Genomic DNA, 21,353 nt, shown 5'->3' with positions numbered 1-21,353 from the left:
AGCAAGATTTTCGTAGGTCTCATTTCTCGGTGGATCACCCTTTATATACAAAGCAGGTGTCCAATTAGTTATACAAAGATTGCATTCATTGTCAATCCGTTTTTACACATTGAATTACAATAACTAAACTAAATAACGTAACATCAATAAATGAATAGCAGTTACTAAATTCAGCAACGTATGCGCCCTTTTAACATGCGAGCTGACTGTTCATATTCTAATGTTAAACTCGCAGGCCTAACACTTAATTACGTTTAGGATGTATGCGTTCTTAAGTAGTCGCCTTTGTGGACATCGCATGACAAAGTGACAGAACCTAGACATGTGAGTCTATATCGGTTTATCAAGGCTATATGGTCATTGGGACCAACTCGCATTATAGAGAGTCGGTCTCTATGTTTATGCAAGAATCATGGAGAGGATACTCGCACATAGTTCGATACACGCGAGTTACTCTCTTGTCCCGCATAATACGAGTTGTAATCATGCGATCAGAGTTTGGTCATGTTCGCCGTATCTCACTGACTCTATCTTGAGCAAGGTTTGAAACTTCGAGGAATCTCGTGCAGACGACTCAGCTTTCATTGGAAAACTGAGTACACGTGTCCTCTAATCAAGAGTACGGTCTCGAGTTTCTAGGTGAGAGAAATCTCACTATAACAAAAAGTATTTGAGGCTCTTGTGATCTATGTAGATTTCACAATATTTGCCATACAGGTAATGGCACCAAACTTTCAGTGTGAAAACGAATGGTGCCAGTTCAATATCGTGAGTAGGATACCGCTGTTCATATTCCTTCAATTTCCTAGACGCATAGGTAATGACTTTCCCAGACTGCATTAGAACACAACCTAACCCCTATTTCGAAGCATCACAGTAAAACACGAATTTTTCATCATTGACCGACAAAGTTAACATTGGTGTGGTAATTAACCTTTGCTTCAATTCCTGGAAGCTACTCTCGCACTTGTCGGTCCAAATAAAATTATAGTTTTTTCGAGTCAATTCCGTTAAGGGCTTAGAAATTTTTGCAAATCCTTCAACAAATCTTTTGTAGTATCCTGCTAATTCCAGGAAACTTCTAACCTCGGTTGCAAACTTAGGTCAAGACAAATCCTGAACCGCTTCAATCTTCATCGGATCCACTAAGATACTGCCTTTATTCACCACATAGCCTAAGAAGCTTACTTGGGGCAGCCAGAACTTGCATTTTTTGAATTTAGCATACAACTTATGCTCTCAGAGACGTTGCAACACCATCAGAAGATGTTTCTCATGTGTCTCTTTTGAATCGGAGAAAATTAGAATGTCATCAATGAAGACAATTACAAAGTCATCTAAAAAGTCCTTGAATACTCGATTCATTAGGTCCATGAAGGCCGCCAGAGCATTTTTTAGTCTAAAGGACATCACCAGAAATTCACAGTGTCCATACCGAGTACGAAAGGCTGTCTTGGGAATATCCTCCTCCTGAATCCTCAACTAGTGATAACCAGATCAAAGATCGATCTTAGAGAAGATGGTCTTTCCCTGCAATTGATCAAACAGGTCATCTATCCTTGACAAAGGATACTTGTTCTATACTGTCAACTTGTTTAATTCTTAGTAATCAATACACATTCGTAAGGTTTCGTCCTTCTTCTTCACGAACAAAATCGAGACACCCCAAGGTGAGGTACTCGATCTAGTAAATTTTAAATCCAACATCCCCTATAACTGAACTTTCATCTCTTTCAGTTCTGTAGGTGCCATTCGATACGAAGCTTTAGATACTGGCTCTGCCCCGGTATCAGATCAATTTCAAAATCAATTTCCCGCTTTGGTGGTAACCCTGGTAACTCTTCTGGAAAGACATCTAAAAATTCTCAAATCACTGGAACATATTCTGTTCCAGTTGGTATTTCCCTTAGTATCCACTACATTGGCTAGGAAAGCGATACATCAATCCCATAACAAATCTCTTGCCTTAAGCGCCGAGATTAATGCTATTCGGGATCCTTGAACCTTGCCCACAAACACGAATGGGTCCTCACCCTCTGGTTCAAAAGTTACCATCTTACTCTTACAATCGATGGTTGCATTATACTTTGCAAGTCAATCCATCCCCAATATAACATCAAAATCTTCTAGATTCAATTCAATCAAATCAACTGACAATTCTCTTCCTTCCACGAACACTGGAAGGGACCTAATCCACCTACTAAAAATAACTAGCTCTCCAGTAGGCAGCAAGGTACCAAAACCACATCGGTAAAATATCACTAAGTCTATGCAAATTTTTCGATCATTCTACTTGAAATAAAGAAATGTTTTGCACCGGAATCAATTAAAATGCTCAATAAAGTATCAGCAATAGAGAGCTGACCTGTCACAGTGGAAGGGCCAGCATCAGCCTCTGCCTAGGTCAGGGCAAAAACCCGAGTAGGAACAAGAGTGTCATCTTTCTTCTATTTCAATCGCAGTAGCTGTGGGCAGTTTCTTTTCAGATGGCCCATTACCCCCACACTGGAAGCAGGCTCTAGCTTGACATTCGCCCTGATGGCGTCTCTTGCACCTCAGACACTCTGGATAAGTTTGCCAATTTTTATTTCCACCCCATCGGAAACCCTGGTTACTTTGGAATCTCTTATTCGATCCTGTAGCCGATGGATCATTGGGCCTTTTCTTACCGTCACTAGGGTTAGTACCCTTACCAGAACCAGCACCAGGCCTTTGCTTCCATGAATATCTTCTTGCACTATTTCTTTTCCAAATCTCAACAGCAAGGGCCAACTCAACCACCTAAGCATAGGCTCGAACAAACCAAGGTTTTTTAGCAGCAACAATCACATCTCGAGCGATGTGTTCTTCCAATCCCCGAATAAATTTAGCTTTTCTAGCCACCTGAGTGGCCACCTCATCAGAGGCAAACTTTGCTAGCTGATCAAATTCGGTGGCATACTCTGTCACCATCATGTGGCCCTAGGTCAACCGTATAAATTCTTCTGCTTTTGCTGCTCAGATAGATTCATTATAATATTTTTCATAGAACAATGTTCGGAAAGCAACCCAAGTTATGTTATTCAAATCATGACCCTGTGACACTATTTCTCACCAGATGCGGGCATCCTCATGCAACATGTATATGACGCATCTGACCTGATCATTACTCTCAACCCGCATGAAATCAAAGATGGATGTTATCATGCTCATCCATTGCTCCGCCTTAAGTGATTAGCACCACCCTCAAATACTAGCAAATTATGCTTCCTAAACTACTCTTACCATGGTTCTAGATGATTTCACGCATCCTGTGGCACTACAGGAGGTGCTGAAGGATCAAGAATGGGATTTGGAATAGGCTGAGCTCGCTGCTCCCTCAATTCTTGAATCCAATCGCCTTGTTGCCAGATGGTCTCCTGCATCATGGCATATAACTCTTCTCAATTTGGTGGTGGTGGAGGATTCACATCCTCACCACTAACCCCGAGTCCTGCAAGCTCGTGATTACCCCCTACCAGATCGCCTTGGGTGGATGATCTATACACCTGCAACCATAACTTACATTGTTTAATATATTTCAAACCATAACCAATACTAATAAGTATTTCCATGCTCACACATACACATCAGCCAACACCATGTCATTGTAATAACTAGTATATTTCAAATAAACAAGTAATTAACAAATAACCTAACAATTAACACTTACTAAACCATGAGTTGAACGAGTCTTCACAGCCAATGTACATATCAAACTAGTTTTCAGGATCTTTAAACCTTGGTCACTCTGATACCATGTTGTAATGCCCTGTCCCATAGGGATGCCATGATGTGTGTGCTTTTACAAATTTATTAATTTAAGAAAAGTGTGGTTTAATTAAAAACTTTTCATCAAATAAAATCATAATTTCTTTATAATAGCAAAACCACTATTAAGTACGGGGATTCCTTGTTCAAAACTTTTACATCCTGTTCCAAAATTTCTATTACAAAATAAGATTACATTTCAAAATATTATCAAAAGGATTGATCTTGTCCACTGAAAACCGAGGCACCGTGGTTGATATGTGCACTGCTAGAAAACCTCTGACTCATGGTTGGTCCTCTTTACCCTTCCCTTTACCTGCACCACGAAGCACCCGTGAGTCACAGAGACTCAGCAAGAAAAGCTATTAATATTCAAACAACGCTCAATATAAATAATCACAACATGGCATATTACACAAATTCATTAATCTAAAGCATAATCAAGCACTGCATAAACAGTAATACATTTTATAAGACGTACCAATCTTGATGCCTCATAAAGCACCCTTACAACTCGCTATCCACGAGCTACATATGTCATTATCGTTGCCCGATAAAACAAACGATAAGTAAAAAACCTTTCTGTAGTTTCAATTAAGTAATTACTCATAACAGTAATGACCGTATCTATCCCTCGATCATAATCGAGTCACAACAATAACAATCATTACCTCGATCATAATCAAAAAGGCACCAACGATTATAATTGTTTCTTGTCTAACATGCCCAGCAGTGCATAAAGCTTTTTTTTACCTCAATCCAATATTAATTGTGCGGGCCGACCTGAGTGGAACTATGCTGGATGATCCTAGGTCCTATGTCACGACAACAAAGCTTGATAAAAAACTTATATAAAATTTCAAAAACAAACCCTAATTTTATAATCGAACAATCTAACTCCCCACTAATTCTAAAGTAGCTAAAACATCACTAGGATACCCTAAACTAGGTTCTGGAAAACACCCCAAGACAAAATTAGATTCAAGGCAAAAACCCTAGAATTCCCCCTGCAAGCCAACCGGTTAACCGGTTTACCAATACCCTATAAAACTGATCGACTAGTTTTGGGGTAATTCTGGTTTTACATCCTGAAACCAATCCTGAGCTCCTCCGAACCTGCTTAAACTTTCCAGTACACTCCAATAACATAAAAACAGTGTATTCCAATCATCAATTCACAATACTTCATCAATTAAACAAAATCCCATCAAAGAACCAAAAAGTTGAGTTTTAAAACTCAATTCTCCAAATTTATCACAACAGCCACTAAAATCACTCAAACTAAACTCAAGCGAACCCTAAATCAAACCTTAAAACATAATCTAAACTCAATTTAACTCCCCAGCCCTGAAATCCTAAAACCCTAACCCTAAACTAGCTTAAAGCTTGAAAAATCCTCAAACAACATTGTAAAGCGCTTACCTCAAAGCGTCTAGGTTGAGCTTGGGAGTAAAATCTACCAAAGAGTAAAGAAATTTGATGAAGAACTCCCCAGATTTTGATGGCCTCTAAGTTTTCAAAGGGGAGAGAGAGAGAGAGAGAGAGAGAGAGAGAGAGAGAGAGAGAGAGAGAGAGAGAGAGAGAGAGAGAGAGAGAGAGAGAGAGAGAGAGAGAAAACTTAAACAATTTCTTAATTTTTGAATTATCAATCTTTATCTCCTAATATTATATTCAGCATATATACACTTAATATATTCTAGAATCTCAGCCTAAATAAAACACTTGAAGACAAAATGTTTAATCTTGTAAAATGATTATTCTACCCCTCCCTTAAAACTTAAAACTATAATATAACCTAGGGGTATTTTAGTTATTTCTTAACTTTTTCGGTTCAACCTACTCCTCAATATTTAACCTAATCTGATATAACTTCAATACAACACAACTTAATTGTCGTGATATTTCCAACCACTCTGTCGAGTCGCCAAGGCCGCCGAATTCAATAATATTTTATTTCACAAATGGTATCTACTATACCCACGCAATCCGATAAAATCTCCGTAATTAATAAACTACACTTTATCTAATCATTTATCAAATTCACACTAATTACCATACATTTAGCTCAAGTAATATTATTATCTCACTCCAAAATTAGTTTAATCACATATTTAATAAAATATGCCCAATTAAATATTATTATACTTTTCGGGATATTACATAACTAATCTTACTAACTAGTAACTAATTATAGTATACTAAATTACTAACTAGTAACTAATTATAATATACTAAATTACTAACTAGTAACTGGTCCTAATTCTATCAAAATGTTGATAGTGTAACAATTATAATTGAACGTTCTCACAAAAATTGAAGTTATTAATAACAACAAAACTTAATCCAAAATAATATAAAACATTCTCAAAAACATTTAGCATACAAAAATTTATCACCCATCCGACCGCAATACATGTACTCATAGAACCTACTTCACTATAGATAAATATTTACGATATTCAAAATCATCTAACATGCATATTATTTCACCCAACCGACCACAATACTGTATATCGCAGAACCTACTTTACTACGGATAAATATTTAAGATATTCAAACTATTATAAGTATTGATAATTAATTAATAACAAAAGTTAGTAAATCTATACCTTTAGTAGCTAAAAATGGATCAACTCCAAATAATTTGAATCCTTAAAAATTAACCTCACAACCTACAATTTAAAAAATACTATAAAATTAAAATTTTAATTATTTAACTACTTACTAATTATATTATTTATGAGTAACTAGTCACTAAATAATTAATTTATTACTAGTTAGTTAAGTTAGTAATTTATTACTAACTAGTTACTAATGAGTAACTAGTTAGTAAAATTAGTAACCAGATAGTAATAAAAATACACCAATAGGAATAAAAATTATAGTTAGTAGGTGTAACTAACTATTAGTTACTAGCTAGTAAAAAAAGTTAAAAACACATGAATATGAATGGAAAAAAAAAATTAAATTTAATATGCAAATAAAAAAATAAATAAAAGATTCAATTTTTTTTTTCTCATCTTATGTTTACATTTATTTTTGAAAAAAAAAAATTACATATACATATATAATAAATTATATCTCATAAATAAATATTTTAGAACCTAATTTCTAAACTTTTATATTAATACTCTCCTATCTCATTCTCAATTTTTCTTTTCATCTTAATATTTAAAGTATTAATATTAAATTAAAAAAAGAATTTGTAACAAAACAATATGTAACACAAACACTAATAAAAAATTATTCCAATCCAAAAAAAAAATATATATATATAACAAAATAATTACAATTTAAATTTACCTTATTACCGAAATTTGACCACCAATACCAACCGAAATTCGGCCACCACCACACAACTCCAAGAATAAAATCTTAACAAGCTAAAAATCCTATAAAATTATTAGAGATTAGATTTATACCTTAATGGACGTTGAGATTCAACAATTTCTACACCAAATCTAGTGGTCGGAGCTACAACCACCACCTCTAAGCTCGATTTACACTGAAAAACTAAAAAAAGAATGATCAAACATCGATGATATATTTTTAAGTATGCAAAATGAAATTTTTTTAAAAATGAGTGAAAATGGTAGAAAAACGATGAAATGGGGGTTGTTTGGTGGTGGATTACGAGGGTTTTGTGGTTTGGTGCTGATGAAAAATGAAGAAAATGAAGAAGTCGAATGCCCTTATCAAGGTTTTAATGTCTATGTCGCCGATTATTAGAAAATAACTAACAACATAGGGTGTAAATTAGAGATGTTCAACAAAATTTATAAACCATCCAACCCGAATAAACTGTTCAAACTAAATCGAATAAGCCGACAAAAAATATAATCTAAAATAATACAATAAAAATTCAAATCGTCCAATGAATATATTGGGTGGTTTACAAATTATTCTAAACCGTTCAATTAATCCGAATAAACCGAATTATATATTTTTTTTTTTATAAAAATTTATATATTATATTACATAAATTATATTTATTAGTTAAATCTCTGAACGTAAAACTATAATTTTTTTTTAAAAAAAAAAATAGTGAGTTATGTAATTATGGTAATAAGATATGTTAATGCTTAAAACATAAAGTGGACTATACACGTTGGGCTTACTCCATAACGTAAATTTGGGCCTAAGAAATTGGGCTCCACTCGAGTTCACTCGTTTCAAATTGAGCGATCGATAGAGATAAAGCTATCTGTAATGTGATTGGTGGACACAATTTGTTTGAGCCTCAGATTAGAGATTTCTACATTTTCAGACAAGACCAAAACAACGTGACAACAACTCTCTCTCCCTCTCACTCACTGCTTTCGTACCATTCCACGTGGCACTGAAAGAACCTCCTCTGCCATGGCTATCAACGCAAGCTCCTCTTCTGCTTATCTTCTCCAAAATATCGACCATCACACCAACAAAAACTTATTCCTCTCTTCCAGAACTCGCCATGGTTATGGCTACGCTACCTATTCCTCAAGGACATCTACAATCGTCGCTATGGCACCCAAACAGAAGGTAAGAAGAATACATATTAATTACACTACGGATTCTGTTTGGTAGCTATATATAAGAAAATCCTGTTAAAGGAATATTCAAACAAGAGCATTATAATCACTATAATCAAATATATTAATCCAATGATGCTCTTACAACTATCCAAGATCCAAGCAATAAATTTAGAGCATTAATGGTTAAGAAAACATACCTCCCATATTGCTCATCCCATCATATTGAGCCATTGATCAATATCCAAGTCCAAAACACACAAAACAATATTCTAGAGAGTGAAGAGTAATCAAGAGACAATTGTGGAGCAAACCCACTTATGTCTAACCATCATCCCTTAGCACACACTTTTCATCCTTAATATATATGTATATTTTCTCACATACCCATCTAACCCTAAAGGGTTATATAGCTTATTGGGTTAATAAGGACTAATTGATGGTGGACTATAACTCAATGGGCCAATTATAGTCATATGGGTGCTCTCATGTGCCTCTAAATAATTAATAGTTGTTAACCATCCCATTATGGTTGTATGAGAAATATTAGGCACATAATTAATGATTGTAATTATGGTATTATATTAGTCCACAAATAAATAATTCTAACATTCTCCCACTTGGACAATATAATCAATCACCATAACATTGTCTACCACACATAAGGTAACCAATTAAAAACGTACATAATATCATATCGACGGGATACATATATTATGTATGAATTGACCTCAAAGACATTTTAATTCAATAACAATCATTAACAATCAAACCAAACATGCATGAGGTACAACAAAATTGAGACTATGCGCATTCATCTCCTTTTGTACCTGTCACTTCGATGAATAACACATATATGCACACATATGTCAACAATAACTAGAAGTGACTACAATATCATTATGCATGTTCAAAACATTAATCATAAGCATTCCATACAAGATACTAGCATGTCCGATACATAATAATAAAACTCCCACTGAGCTCAACAAGCTAGGCTCCTAACAATCCCATTCGAGCAACATGCTCTAAAAATACACATATGGGTAAGCCTTTCGTTAGTGGGTCTGCTAACATGCCAGTACTGGGCGTGTATTCAATGGAAATAAAAGACTCTGTAACTTTCTCTTTAACAAAATAATACTTTATGTCAATGTGTTTAGAACGAGAAGTACTTCTAACATTTCTAGAGAAAGCTACTGCTGCGGAATTATCACAATACAATTTCAGCGGCCTCGAGATAGAGTCCATAACACCCAATGCTGAAATGAAGTTCCGCAGCCATATTGCCTGACAAGTAGCCTCATAACACGCCATATACTCTGCCTCCATCGTTGAGGATGCTGTGAGTGTCTGTTTGACACTTTTCCACGAAACAGCTCCTCCAAACCCATCATGAAAATGTAGCCTGATGTGGATTTCTTATCATCCACGCATCCTGCATAATCGGCGTCACTAAACCCAACTATATCAAGAGTGTCAGCTCGCCGATAAGTCAACATATGATCCTTGGTACCCTGAAGATACCGCATGACCTTCTTAGCCGCTTTCCAATGGCTAAGTCCAGGATCACTCAAGTATCTACCCAACACGCCAACAACAAAAGCAATATCAGGGCGTGTGCATACTTGAGCGTACATCAGGCTACCCACTACTGACGCATAAGGAACCACTTTCATTTCATCTCTCTCTTTGTCATTTTGTGGACATTGGCCCTTTGAGAATTTGTCACCTTTCACTATTGGTGCCTTTCCAGGTGAACAAGTATGCATATTGAATCTTTTCAAAATCCGATCAATGTAAGTTCTCTGAGACAATCGAAGAATACCTTTAGATCTATCCCGGAGGATCTGTATCCCAAGTACATATGAAGCCTCACCAAGGTCTTTCATATCAAAATGGTCAGATAACAATTGCTTTGTCTCAGACAACAGATTTTTATCATTAGAAGCAAGCAAAATATCATCAACATACAGTACCAGGAAGATGAAGCTGCTCCCACTGACCTTCATATATATACATTGATCAACTTTGTTTTCCATGAAACCATTTGCAGTGACAACTGCATCAAACTTGAGATACCACTGTCTTGATGCTTGTTTAAGTCCATAAATAGACTTATTGAGCTTGCAAACCATATGCTCCTTGCTAGGCTCCTCAAAACCAACGAGTTGAGTCATGTAGATGTCTTCATACAAATCTCCATTTAGAAAGGCAGTTTTCACATCCATTTGTTCAAGTTCCAAATCAAAATGAGCAACCATAGCCATGATGATTCGTAAAGAATCTTTGGTGGAGACAGGTGAGAATGTTTCTTTGTAATCAATACCTTCTCTCGGCTATATCCTTTAGAACAAGTCTAGCCTTATACTTTACTGGTTGCCCACTTGAATCATATTTGATCTTGTAAACCCATTTGCACCCAATGGGTCTGCAACCTTTCGGTAGAACAACTAAGTTCCATACTTTGTTTCGCGACATGGAACTTGACTCATCTGTCATTGCACTCAACCATAACTTAGATTGAGGACTTCTCATGGCTTCTTGATAAGTAACTGGTTCAGAAGCGTCTCCCACAACATAATCATGTTCTTGCAAATAGACAAGGTAGTCATCATGAATAGCAGGTTTGCGAGCTCTCTCAGATCTTCTCAATACAACTTCACCACCCTCAATATCAGGATTTTCATCTTGCATATGATTCTGAGGTTCATCATGAGCTTCTGTTGGAATTTGTTCAATCACAGGATCAATAGTAGGAGCGGAAGCGGAAGCAGCAGTGCGAGGGGACATAAATACGTTCTTCCCTGAACACAATTTCTCTTGACCCTTGACTTGAACCAAATTCATCTTCAAAATAGATAGCTCTATCTGATTCTATCACCCTGGTGGTGTGAGAAGGACAATAGAATCTAGAACCCCTCGAACCAATAGTGTAGCCTACAAAATAGCCACTGATAGTCTTCGGATCAAGCTTCTTAGATTGTGGGTTATAGGGCCTTACTTCAGCTTTACATCCCCAAACATGAAAATGACGCAAGCTCGGTTTCTTGCACGACCACAATTCGTATGGTGTCTTTGGGACGGACTTGCTAGGCACTTGATTCAAGATATAAGCGGCAGCCCTTAATGCCTCACCCCATAAAAATTCGGCAAGCTAGAATGAATCAACATACAACGTACCATGTCGAAGTGTGCGATTCCTTCTTTCGAATTCCATTTTGTTGGGGTGTCCCTGGCATTGTATATCTTGCATCAATACCACATTCCAACAAGTATTTGGCAAAAGGCCCGGGGTTCCTTCCAGTCTCATCATAACGCCCATAATACTCTCCACCTCTATCCGAATTGACAGCTTTAATCTTCTTTCCCTTTTGAAGCTCAACATTCGTCTTGAAAATCTTGAAAGCATCTAAAGATTCAGATTTTTCACGAATAAGCTCAACATGACCATATCGAGAAAAATCATCAATGAAGGTGATAAAGTATTTATAACCACCCATAGCAGGTGGAACAAAAGGCCCACAAATATCAGTATGAATAAGCTCTAACACATCTGCAGACCTGTCTGACTTACTCTTTCTAACCTTGGCAGTCAACTTTCCTTTTATACAATCAACACAAAGGTAAAATCAGAAAAATCAAGATCCTGAAGCACACCATCTTTCACCAATCTCTCCATTCTATCTCTAGAAATATGGCCTAAACGTTTGTGCCAAAGCATGGAAGATTTCAAATCTGATCTGGCACGTTTAGAACCAACAACAGCATTAAGAGAAGAAGAAGAAGAACAAGAGGGAGAAGTAACAGGAACAACATCAAGCAATTCAAGCTTATATAAGTTTCCACACAAAGTTCCATTTCCAATCAACATAGAGTCACGATACAAAGTCAGTTTTCCAGTTCCAAAATGAAGACTATAACCTAGTCTATCCAAAATAGATACAGAGATCAAATTCCTCCTAATAGAGGGTAAATAAGCAACATCATGCAACTCCAAAAAATGCCCGATTCAAATTGGATTAACAGTCCCAAAAAATTCAACTCTGACTTTAGTATCGTCTCCCATGTATACATACTCCTCCAACCTACTCGGCCTTCTTCGACTTGTCACTGCCTGCAAAGAATTCGTAACATGAATTGTAGCACCAGTATCTAACCACCAAGTGTTTGAGGGTACATCAATAATATTGGATTCCAAACAAACCATCACAAGACAATTACCTTTCTTCTCTAAGTGAGCTTTGAGCTTCCGGCAATCAGCTTTCTTATGCCCGAAGCATTGACAAAAGTTACACTTTCCTTTGAAGAACTCATTCTTATGACCAGTTGAAGAAGAGCTTGCTTGTCCATTTCCCTTAGGATTGGTGGCTCTCTTCTTATGAAACCTTTGGTCACTAGAGTTGTTGGGAGTGAACTTTCTCTTGTGAGAATTGTTTGGATTGGTCACCATGGAGATACTTCTTGCTCTCCCCTTTTTCATGTCTTCTTCTTCTTTGGCAAGAATAGCAGTCATCTCCTCAATGGTCCACTGCTCCTTTTGAGCATTGTAGCTTGATCTGATCGAATCAAATTGAGAAGGAATGGTTTCCATTACAAACCACACCATGTAATCCTCACCAAGATCCAATCCCATCCCTTTAAGCTTCTGGTAACAACCCATGAGCTTGTCGATGTGAGCTCTAATGTCACCCGTATCAAAGATAGTTAGTGCGATGGAACAAAGTTAAGCACTCATTTTTCTCATTCTTTGAGAACTTCTTATACTTTTCCTTAATGGCAGCAAGAAAATCTTTTGCACTTTCAGTTTGAGGAATACTATCACGAATGGACTCATCCATGTTATACCTCATAAGCATCAAACAACAACGATTGGAATGCTCCCAATCCTCATAGGACTTCTTGTCCTTTTCAGTGGCATCATCAGCGGGTTTAGGCGGTGCATCCATTCTCAAGGCCAAGTCCACTCTCATAAGAGTCAAATTTAGCATGAGGGATTCAACCCACTGCTTGTGGTTGGTTCCATTTAGCGTCAACATGGCAGAGTTTCTTGGAACGCTTAAAGCTGAATGAGAAACAAGAGCAATAACCATTAAATGCATGTTATAACAAAATCATGTCATTTGTGCTCTTTCTCTCATAAATAAATGATCGCAAATAACAAATGATCATCATGTATGCTAGAGTTCTTAGACAAATAAATAAAGTAGAACTCATACACAGGTAAGAACAATCTATTAAATATTATAATCAAATACATTAATTTACTATCGAAAGGATAGATAAATTGTGATTCATAATATTTAATAAATTTTCTTCACCATATTAAGCATCCTTAGCAAGCAATTATTACCGATAGGATAATTAATTACTTATAAGGATCTTAATAAAATTTTGGAGGAGATTACAAAATTTAAATAAGTTAATATTTAAATGTTCCTCATGACCAAACAATTCCATGCTTAATCTTACGATAGGTAAGAAAATAAGCACTAATTGTTAGAAAAATAAATAAAGTTTATGCCACAATACAAAAAATTAATGACCAAATATGAATAAAATTCATGAATTAGTATTGTGCAAGTAAATGATAGAAAAATTAAAAATGGAACAAAATGGTGAAAAAGGGCCCAAAATAGGCTGTGCACGCGCCCCCACGCGCTTCCACCTTTCCTTTTTTTTTTACAGTGCCGTACGACATGTCGTTTTTTGAAAACGACATGTCGTTTGTGGAAAACGACATGCAGCAGATACCCCGAACGACTTGTCGTTTGCTGCAAAAAAAAAGGGCTTTTCTGATGTGCGAAACGACACGTCGTTTGCCCGACAGTGGCAAAACGACATGTCGTTTTTACCACCCCTGTCACCCAAAAATTTCTGTAACGGGTCCGCGGGTCTGCAACTCGGATCGGCGCGACCCGGTTCGTGACCCGGCCGGATAAACCACCTCCGGCCACCAAATTTGACGCCGCTTGAGGGGTTTTGTTCCATTTTCAACCCTCTATCACAATCCAATACCCATTTAATCCAAAAAATTCAAAATAATGGCCAAGGTACTATGAACCCGAAATGGGTTTTCCTCCATTAATGAACTCAACAAAAAAATGCAATCTTACAATACAAACATGCAATAACCGTCCAAAAGTTTAAAAAAAAACTCATTCTAAAATTTTAAACTCAGATTACCCATTAATAACATATAAATCCGAAAATGTGTTATTAATCCGAAAATTTATTTTTTGAATAAATGGGTTAAGCACAACAAATATTAAGCTCTAAAATTAATAGCTTTGGCTCTGATACCAATTGTTAAAGGAATATTCAAACAAGAGCATTATAATCACTATAATCAAATATATTAATCCAATGATGCTCTTACAACTATCCAAGATCCAAGCAATAAATTTAGAGCATTAATGGTTAAGAAAACATACCTCCCATATTGCTCATCCCATCATATTGAGCCATTGATCAATATCCAAGTCCAAAACACACAAAACAATATTCTAGAGAGTGAAGAGTAATCAAGAGACAATTGTGGAGCAAACCCACTTATGTCTAACCATCATCCCTTAGCACACACTTTTCATCCTTAATATATATGTATATTTTCTCACATACCCATCTAACCCTAAAGGGTTATATAGCTTATTGGGTTAATAAGGACTAATTGATGGTGGACTATAACTCAATGGGCCAATTATAGTCATATGGGTGCTCTCATGTGCCTCTAAATAATTAATAGTTGTTAACCATCCCATTATGGTTGTATGAGAAATATTAGGCACATAATTAATGATTGTAATTATGGTATTATATTAGTCCACAAATAAATAATTCTAACAAATCCGAGAAAATTAATTTTATTTATTTATTTATTTATTTGATTCAGGTGAACAAGTACGATGATAACTGGAAGAAGCAGTGGTTCGGAGCTGGAATCTTCTACGAAGGATCGGAGCAGGTGGACGTAGATGTGTTTAAGAAGCTGGAGAAGAGGAAGGTTCTGAGCAACGTGGAAAAGGCTGGGTTACTTTCCAAGGCAGAAGATCTTGGTTTAACGCTTTCTTCCATTGAAAAATTGGGGGTTTTCTCTAAGGCGGAGGAGCTAGGACTGCTCAGCTTGTTGGAAAAAGTTGCCAGCTCCTCGCCCTCTGCTTTGGCCTCGGCGGCGCTGCCAATTCTGGTGGCGGCGATAGTGACGATTGTTTTGATTCCCGATGACTCCGCCGGATTAGTTGCGCTTCAGGCAGTGATTGCCGGCTCGCTTGGTGTTGGCGCCGCTGGTTTGTTTGTCGGTTCAGTTGTCTTGGGTGGCTTGCAGGAAGCCGATTGATTTTTATTTTTATTTTTTGTAAAAGAAATAAATAAAATTAGAGAGAGGGACCATAATTGTGTATGAAATTGAAATTCGCTTATATTAGATTTTTCACGGAGAATTTTATAACTTAACAATGCATGCACAATAAACTTATAATAACTATTGATACAATATTATAATCTATTATTATTAGTGTTATTTTGTTTTTTTTTTGAGCTATATTTGACTCCAACTTGGCTATTGATGAATTTTTAAGTTTTCTCATCAAAGAGTATTACTTGTAACAAATTGAAGTGTCACTTTATGAATGCAACTTAATTCGCTGGAGAGAACCAATTCAGTAATAGATAACTTTCAAGAAAGAGGAAGAAAATTTTTTAGTTTTCAAGATTTTTCAGAAAATGTAAAAATTAAATTTAAAACAATGGACACCCACAGTGGTTGGGGTTAACAACTTGATTCTCTCAGATGCAAATTCAGCAGGCTTGGGATCAATGTCTCAATAGCTCCTTTTCTTAGTAGTGGCTGTGGGGGTGAGGTTCCTGGTGTCCTGCTGGTTTTGTTGCTCTCTTCATGGATGCTGCTTGTAGAGGGTAAAATGGGCTGTTGGTCCGATTGTAGCCAAAGATAGTGCATGTGTGATGTCAAGCTTTCAAATACTAATTCTTGCAGGTTGAAACCATTGCGTTGCTTTTTTGCGGCTTCCCTTTCAAATACTAATCCCTGCTACATACGGATTGTAAGGTGTTGGTTGATAGTATCTCTTGCAACAAAGCCCAATGTTGGCAAGACAAGCACTGGTTTGTTGTCTGGGGAGTGCTCAAGTTGTTTGGATTAATAGGCCCTTTAATACTCAAGCTCATGTTTGGGCTACTTGGGCCTGCTTTCTAATTCACATTTTGGCTTTTTTTTTTTTTTTGGAATAATAATTTTTTTTTGTAAAATATTTACATTTTTATGTTCAAAGAATGTTTTTTTTTTTTTTTTTTTTTACATTTTTACGGTGTTCTAAAAAATAACACGAAAACAACATAAAATCAACAAGAAAACTATATAAAAATAATATCAAAATAACAACAAAAAGTAACATACCGATAACAAAAAATCAACAACAAATTAATAAGATTACAACATAAAAAGACCGTATTTTCTGTAAATAAAATAAAAAAATCGTAAAAATATTTAAAATTCCGTAAAACCATATTTTTGTATTTTTTTTTGTTGTTTTTATGTTTTTGTAAAATAATCCTTTTATACTGTACTCACGGAAAAAATACAAAAATATGGTTTTACAAAAATAAATATTGAATTGGAGTAAATATTACAAAAATACTGTCATACAGTAAAGTTTACAAAAATACGATATTTTTTTTTCTTTTATACTGTACTCACGGAAAATCAACTAAGACACCTCCACCTTCTAAACCCACGAATAGAACCACAACGGAAACACAAAAAAATCCAAAAATAACAACCATTAATTTTAGCGAGATGAAACAAAAAAAAAAGTGAAATCGACAACAAAAAAACGACCAACAGCTTCATCAAAACCAAAAATTAACGAATCAAAAAGGTTAGACACTTAAACCCACCCAAATTCTTTTAAATACGAAATTAAAATGATGTTCAAACATAGATTTGGAATTTAATAATAAAAACGATATGTAGCTTCTGAAATTATTATTATATACATGCGTGATTAAAGTAAATGCAGATTAATATACATCACTTTTGAAAAAAAAAAGTTGATTAGTAATTTGCATAGAATTTTCAAATATCCAACGTTGTTCTAGAGTCGTTCTTGGTTAACAACATGCAATTTATTAGAAATTGGGGATACAGATAAAATCTGGACACTTAAATGATAGCTGGACCATCGAAACAAAAAGAACAAACGTCGATGGTTTTTTAACTGTTGTTTTACTATTGTTGTGTGTTTGTTAAATGTTGAATTGATGAAATACTGTTAAAATATTGTAGGTTAGGGAATCTATACCCGTTCTCTTGAAGAGCAATGGATAATGAGAAGAAAGAAAAAATTATGTCAATTATGAGGCTAGTGGAAAATTCATATCAAAAGATTGCAAATATGAAGAGCTTGTACAAATTCTAGTCTCCTCATTGGCATGCAACCCCACAAAAACAGCCATGCAAATCTAGTACCAAGCGAAAGAGGGAATACCTCCAATAAAAATATTCAACGATTCGAGCCTATTTTTTTTACTTGCAACTGAACATCAAAGAAACAGATTTTACCACATACCCATTATGCGTCAACACGCAGAACAACAACACAACAACTGCTGCAATACCAAAGATCACATATAAAATAACACAAGAATAAGAAAATATTGTAATGCTTGAGAACAACGCACAAACAACCAAATCAAACACATTGGAACAACCAGCAGAGGAAGAAGAAGAAATTGAAACAGAAGAAGGTTATAACAACCAATACAACATAGTTGACTATGTAAATCTTGTTGCTGAAGAAATGGTAGAAAAACTAGAAAACATCTGTAAAAAAATAGATCTAGAGGTTGACATTAACAATGCAAAAAGCTCATAACAGATAAATTCTACCCAGAAGTTAAAAAAGGACATACATACAAAGACAAAGAAACACTCAAGAGGGTCCTGAGCTACTATGCAATCAAAAATAATTTCCAATTCAAGGTATGGAAGTCGTTCTCTCAAGAATATAGTCTGAAGTGTGTTTATCAAAGTTGTAATTGGTCTCTACGAGCATCAAAAAATAGGTCAACAATTACATTCATAATCAGGAGGTTCTCAAACATCCACACATGACCAATAAATGTTAAACATGAAGACCAAAGGCAAGCAACTATAAAATTCATAGAGAATACATCAAATCAAAGTTTCTAAACATAAAGATAAAAGCAACACCGCAAAATATAAAAAGAGAATTTAAATACAGGTACAGAATCAAGATGAACTATATGAAAGCTTGGAGAAGTAAAGAGCATGTTATAAATGTTAGAATTATTTTACCAGGATCTAGATTTACTACCATGTATGTTATTTAACATCCTAATATGAATTTCTAAAACAATGAAATAAACACATATAAAGTTTAAGAAACCTTACATTGATTGCAGCGGAATATAATGACTCCTTCCGTTCAGATCTCTAGCCCTTGATTCTTTCTGTAGCAGAGCATTATCAAGATCTGAACCTGGATCTCTTTCTCTCCTTCTTGTTGATTGGATTTTTCACAGTCTTACACATTATGATTGAGATACCACTTGATGTGTGTGGGCACTCACTCTATCACTCAAGGTATGAAAATATGAAGAGAATAAGAGAGGGATAGGGTTTCGACTATGCTATAAGAAAGGAGGCTCAAAATTTCACTGAAGGTGATTTTTTTCATCAACCTTAAGTGTGAGCCATCACTATCTATTTATAGGAAACTACTTAGGGTTATGTTAGATTTAATTTGGCATTAAAATAATGAAAAAAAAATGGTAAATTGCTACATAAGTGGCCGGCCATGATATGGATAATGGGCCCCACTTTGCAATTTTGCCATTTTGTCATTTTTCCATCTTATTTTCTCAAAAATACCAATTTTCCAATTTAACTACTTAAATGCCAATTCTAATTATTTAATAAGTAAAAATTAATTATTAAATAATATTGTCATTTGATATATTTATTAATTAGACTAATCAAAGTCTCTTAATTAACAAATAAACCCTAGAAACTCTTTTCTTCACATTTAAGCCCTTGCTTAGTGAAAAATTCATAAACTAGACATAGTCCAATTTTAGAATTATAATTGATTAACTAAAATCAATTAACTAAGTCTTTCAAGCAGTATGGTCTCAACTAGTATGGGGACCATGGGCCTATATAATCGAGCTTCTAATAAGCAGACCTAGAATTTACTAAGTAAATCCACTAACTTATTAATTCCTCATTGCATCCACTCATAGAACTTGGAATTGCACTCTCAGTTACATAGAACGCTCTATATGTTCCACGATATAGATACACTATTAATTATCCATTGTTATAATCATAATAATCAATGATCCTCTAAAGATGATCTACATTGCATAGTGATAAAATTACTGTTACACCCTTCAATGTATTTTATCCATAAAACACTTGGCCACCTATAAATGATATTATCGTGAAATAATATAATCACTAAAATGAGCGATCTATCATTTATCTCTATTTAGCAAGCTCGAAGAAAATAATCGTTTCACTTCTATGTCTGGATGGAAGCTATAGATCCATATCTATAATTAGCGCTCCCACTCAATTGCACTATCATGTTCCCAAAATGTACGCATCACCCTGACCAAAAAGTAGGCTTAACTAACAAATCAAAGAACATGAATAACACTCTTGAGATCGAACCTAATCATGTCAGGATTAAGATCATTTGATCTAGGATCAACTAGGTGATATTCAAGTCAATATCGCCTAGTTGATCCTAGATCAAATGATCTTAATCCTGATATGATTAGGCTCAATCTCAAGAGTGTTATTCGTGTTCTTTGATTTGTTAGTTAAGCCTACTTTTGGGTCAGGGTGATACGTACATTTTGGGAACATGGTAGTGCAATTGAGTGGGAGCGCTAACATAAATATGGAATCTATAGCTTCTATCTGGCGAATAGAAAGTAAAGGATGATTTCCTTCGAGCTTGACCAAACGAAAATAAATGGTGGAATACTCATTTCACATAGCTGAAATATCATTTATACGAGGTTAAGTGTTTTAAGGATAAAATACATTGTAGGGTGTTACGGTAATCTAATCCCTTTACAGTGTAGATCATTCATATAATGGATCATTGATCAAATTAGGATTATAACAATGGATAACTAATGACGTGTCTATATGGTGGAACATATAGAGCGTTCTATATACTTACAGTGCAATTCTAAGTTCTATGCGTGGATTCAACGAAGAATTAATAAGTCAGTGAATTTAGGTTATAAATTCTTGATCTACTTATTGGAAGCTCGGTTATATAGACCCATGGTCCCCCCACTAGTTGAGACAATATTACTTGTAAGACTCATTTAATTGGTTTTGATTAATCATTTATAATTCTCAAATTAGACTATGTCTATTTGTGAATTTTTCACTAAGTAAGGGCGAAATTGTAAAGAAATAGGTTTTAGGGCATATTTGTTAATTAAGATACTTTGTATGGTTCAATTAATAAATATGATAAATGACAATATTATTTAATAATTATTTATAGTTATTAAATAGTTAGAATTGGCATTTAAATGGTTGAATTTGAAAATTGGTATTTTTGAGAAAATGAGATGCATAAATGATAAAACTGCAAAATTTGCAAAAGTGAGGCCCAAATCCATATAGCCTTGGCCGGCCACTTTAATAGGGTTTATCATCTGATATTTTTATTATTTTAATGCCAAATAATTCAAACCTAACCTTATGTGGTATGCTATAAATAGATAGTGAAGGCTTCAGGAAAAATACACTTTCACATCTGGTTTCCTTCAGAGAAAAACCTGAGCCTTCTCTCTCTATACCTAGCCGCCACCTTCTTCTCTCTCTTCTTCATTCTAAATTTCGAACCTCTTAGTGATAGAGTAGTGCCCACACACAGTAAGTGATACCTCAATCATAGTGAGGAAGATCGTGAAGAAAGACATTCAACAAGAAGGAGATTCAACACTAAAGAAAGGAGAGAAAGAGATCCAGGTTCAGATCTTGAT

The 21,353-nt window shown here is 35.2% G+C and overlaps 3 protein-coding genes and 1 long non-coding RNA gene across 4 annotated transcripts; 1 reads left to right on the top strand and 3 right to left on the bottom strand.

Moving 5' to 3' along the window:
- Window positions 1–3,901: 3,901 nt before the first annotated feature.
- Window positions 3,902–9,663, bottom strand: LOC133035814 (uncharacterized). Its single transcript, XR_009686899.1, has 3 exons — window positions 8,501–9,663; window positions 7,212–7,294; window positions 3,902–4,105 (listed from the first exon to the last, which is right to left on the bottom strand). It is a non-coding gene; the product is annotated as an uncharacterized LOC133035814 (long non-coding RNA).
- LOC115711256 (uncharacterized) lies at window positions 7,987–15,741 on the top strand. The gene is made up of 2 exons (XM_030639594.2): window positions 7,987–8,310; window positions 15,193–15,741. Exons 1-2 carry the CDS (start codon window positions 8,149–8,151, stop codon window positions 15,634–15,636), a joined length of 606 nt encoding a protein of 201 aa, XP_030495454.2. The 5' UTR covers window positions 7,987–8,148; the 3' UTR covers window positions 15,637–15,741.
- Window positions 12,334–12,963, bottom strand: LOC133035813 (uncharacterized). Its single transcript, XM_061112128.1, has 2 exons — window positions 12,525–12,963; window positions 12,334–12,417 (listed from the first exon to the last, which is right to left on the bottom strand). The coding sequence occupies exons 1-2, from the start codon at window positions 12,961–12,963 to the stop codon at window positions 12,389–12,391; spliced, it is 468 nt and encodes a 155-aa protein (XP_060968111.1). The 3' UTR covers window positions 12,334–12,388.
- On the bottom strand, window positions 12,998–15,196 carry LOC115719834 (uncharacterized). The gene is made up of 2 exons (XM_030649022.2): window positions 14,735–15,196; window positions 12,998–13,365 (listed from the first exon to the last, which is right to left on the bottom strand). The coding sequence occupies exons 1-2, from the start codon at window positions 14,766–14,768 to the stop codon at window positions 12,998–13,000; spliced, it is 402 nt and encodes a 133-aa protein (XP_030504882.2). The 5' UTR covers window positions 14,769–15,196.
- Window positions 15,742–21,353: the final 5,612 nt, after the last annotated feature.

Source organism: Cannabis sativa, chromosome 3 (assembly GCF_029168945.1).
Source record: "Cannabis sativa cultivar Pink pepper isolate KNU-18-1 chromosome 3, ASM2916894v1, whole genome shotgun sequence".
Taxonomy (NCBI): Eukaryota; Viridiplantae; Streptophyta; class Magnoliopsida; order Rosales; family Cannabaceae; genus Cannabis; species Cannabis sativa.
This window is presented reverse-complemented; position numbering and strand designations above follow the sequence as displayed.

Bases quoted from the DNA above. Each gene is read 5' to 3' on its own strand.
- LOC115711256 (XM_030639594.2), top strand. From the start codon at position 8,149: ATGGCTATCAACGCAAGCTCCTCTTCTGCTTATCTTCTCCAAAATATC. The intron at 8,311-15,192 runs GTAAGAAGAATA...TATTTGATTCAG, and splicing joins CTATGGCACCCAAACAGAAG to GTGAACAAGTACGATGATAA.
- LOC133035813 (XM_061112128.1), bottom strand. From the start codon at position 12,963: ATGGGTTGTTACCAGAAGCTTAAAGGGATGGGATTGGATCTTGGTGAG. The intron at 12,418-12,524 runs GTAATTGTCTTG...AATTCTTTGCAG, and splicing joins AGCTCACTTAGAGAAGAAAG to GCAGTGACAAGTCGAAGAAG.
- LOC115719834 (XM_030649022.2), bottom strand. From the start codon at position 14,768: ATGGCTCAATATGATGGGATGAGCAATATGGGAG. The intron at 13,366-14,734 runs GTATGTTTTCTT...TTTCTCATTCAG, and splicing joins TGGGATGAGCAATATGGGAG to CTTTAAGCGTTCCAAGAAAC.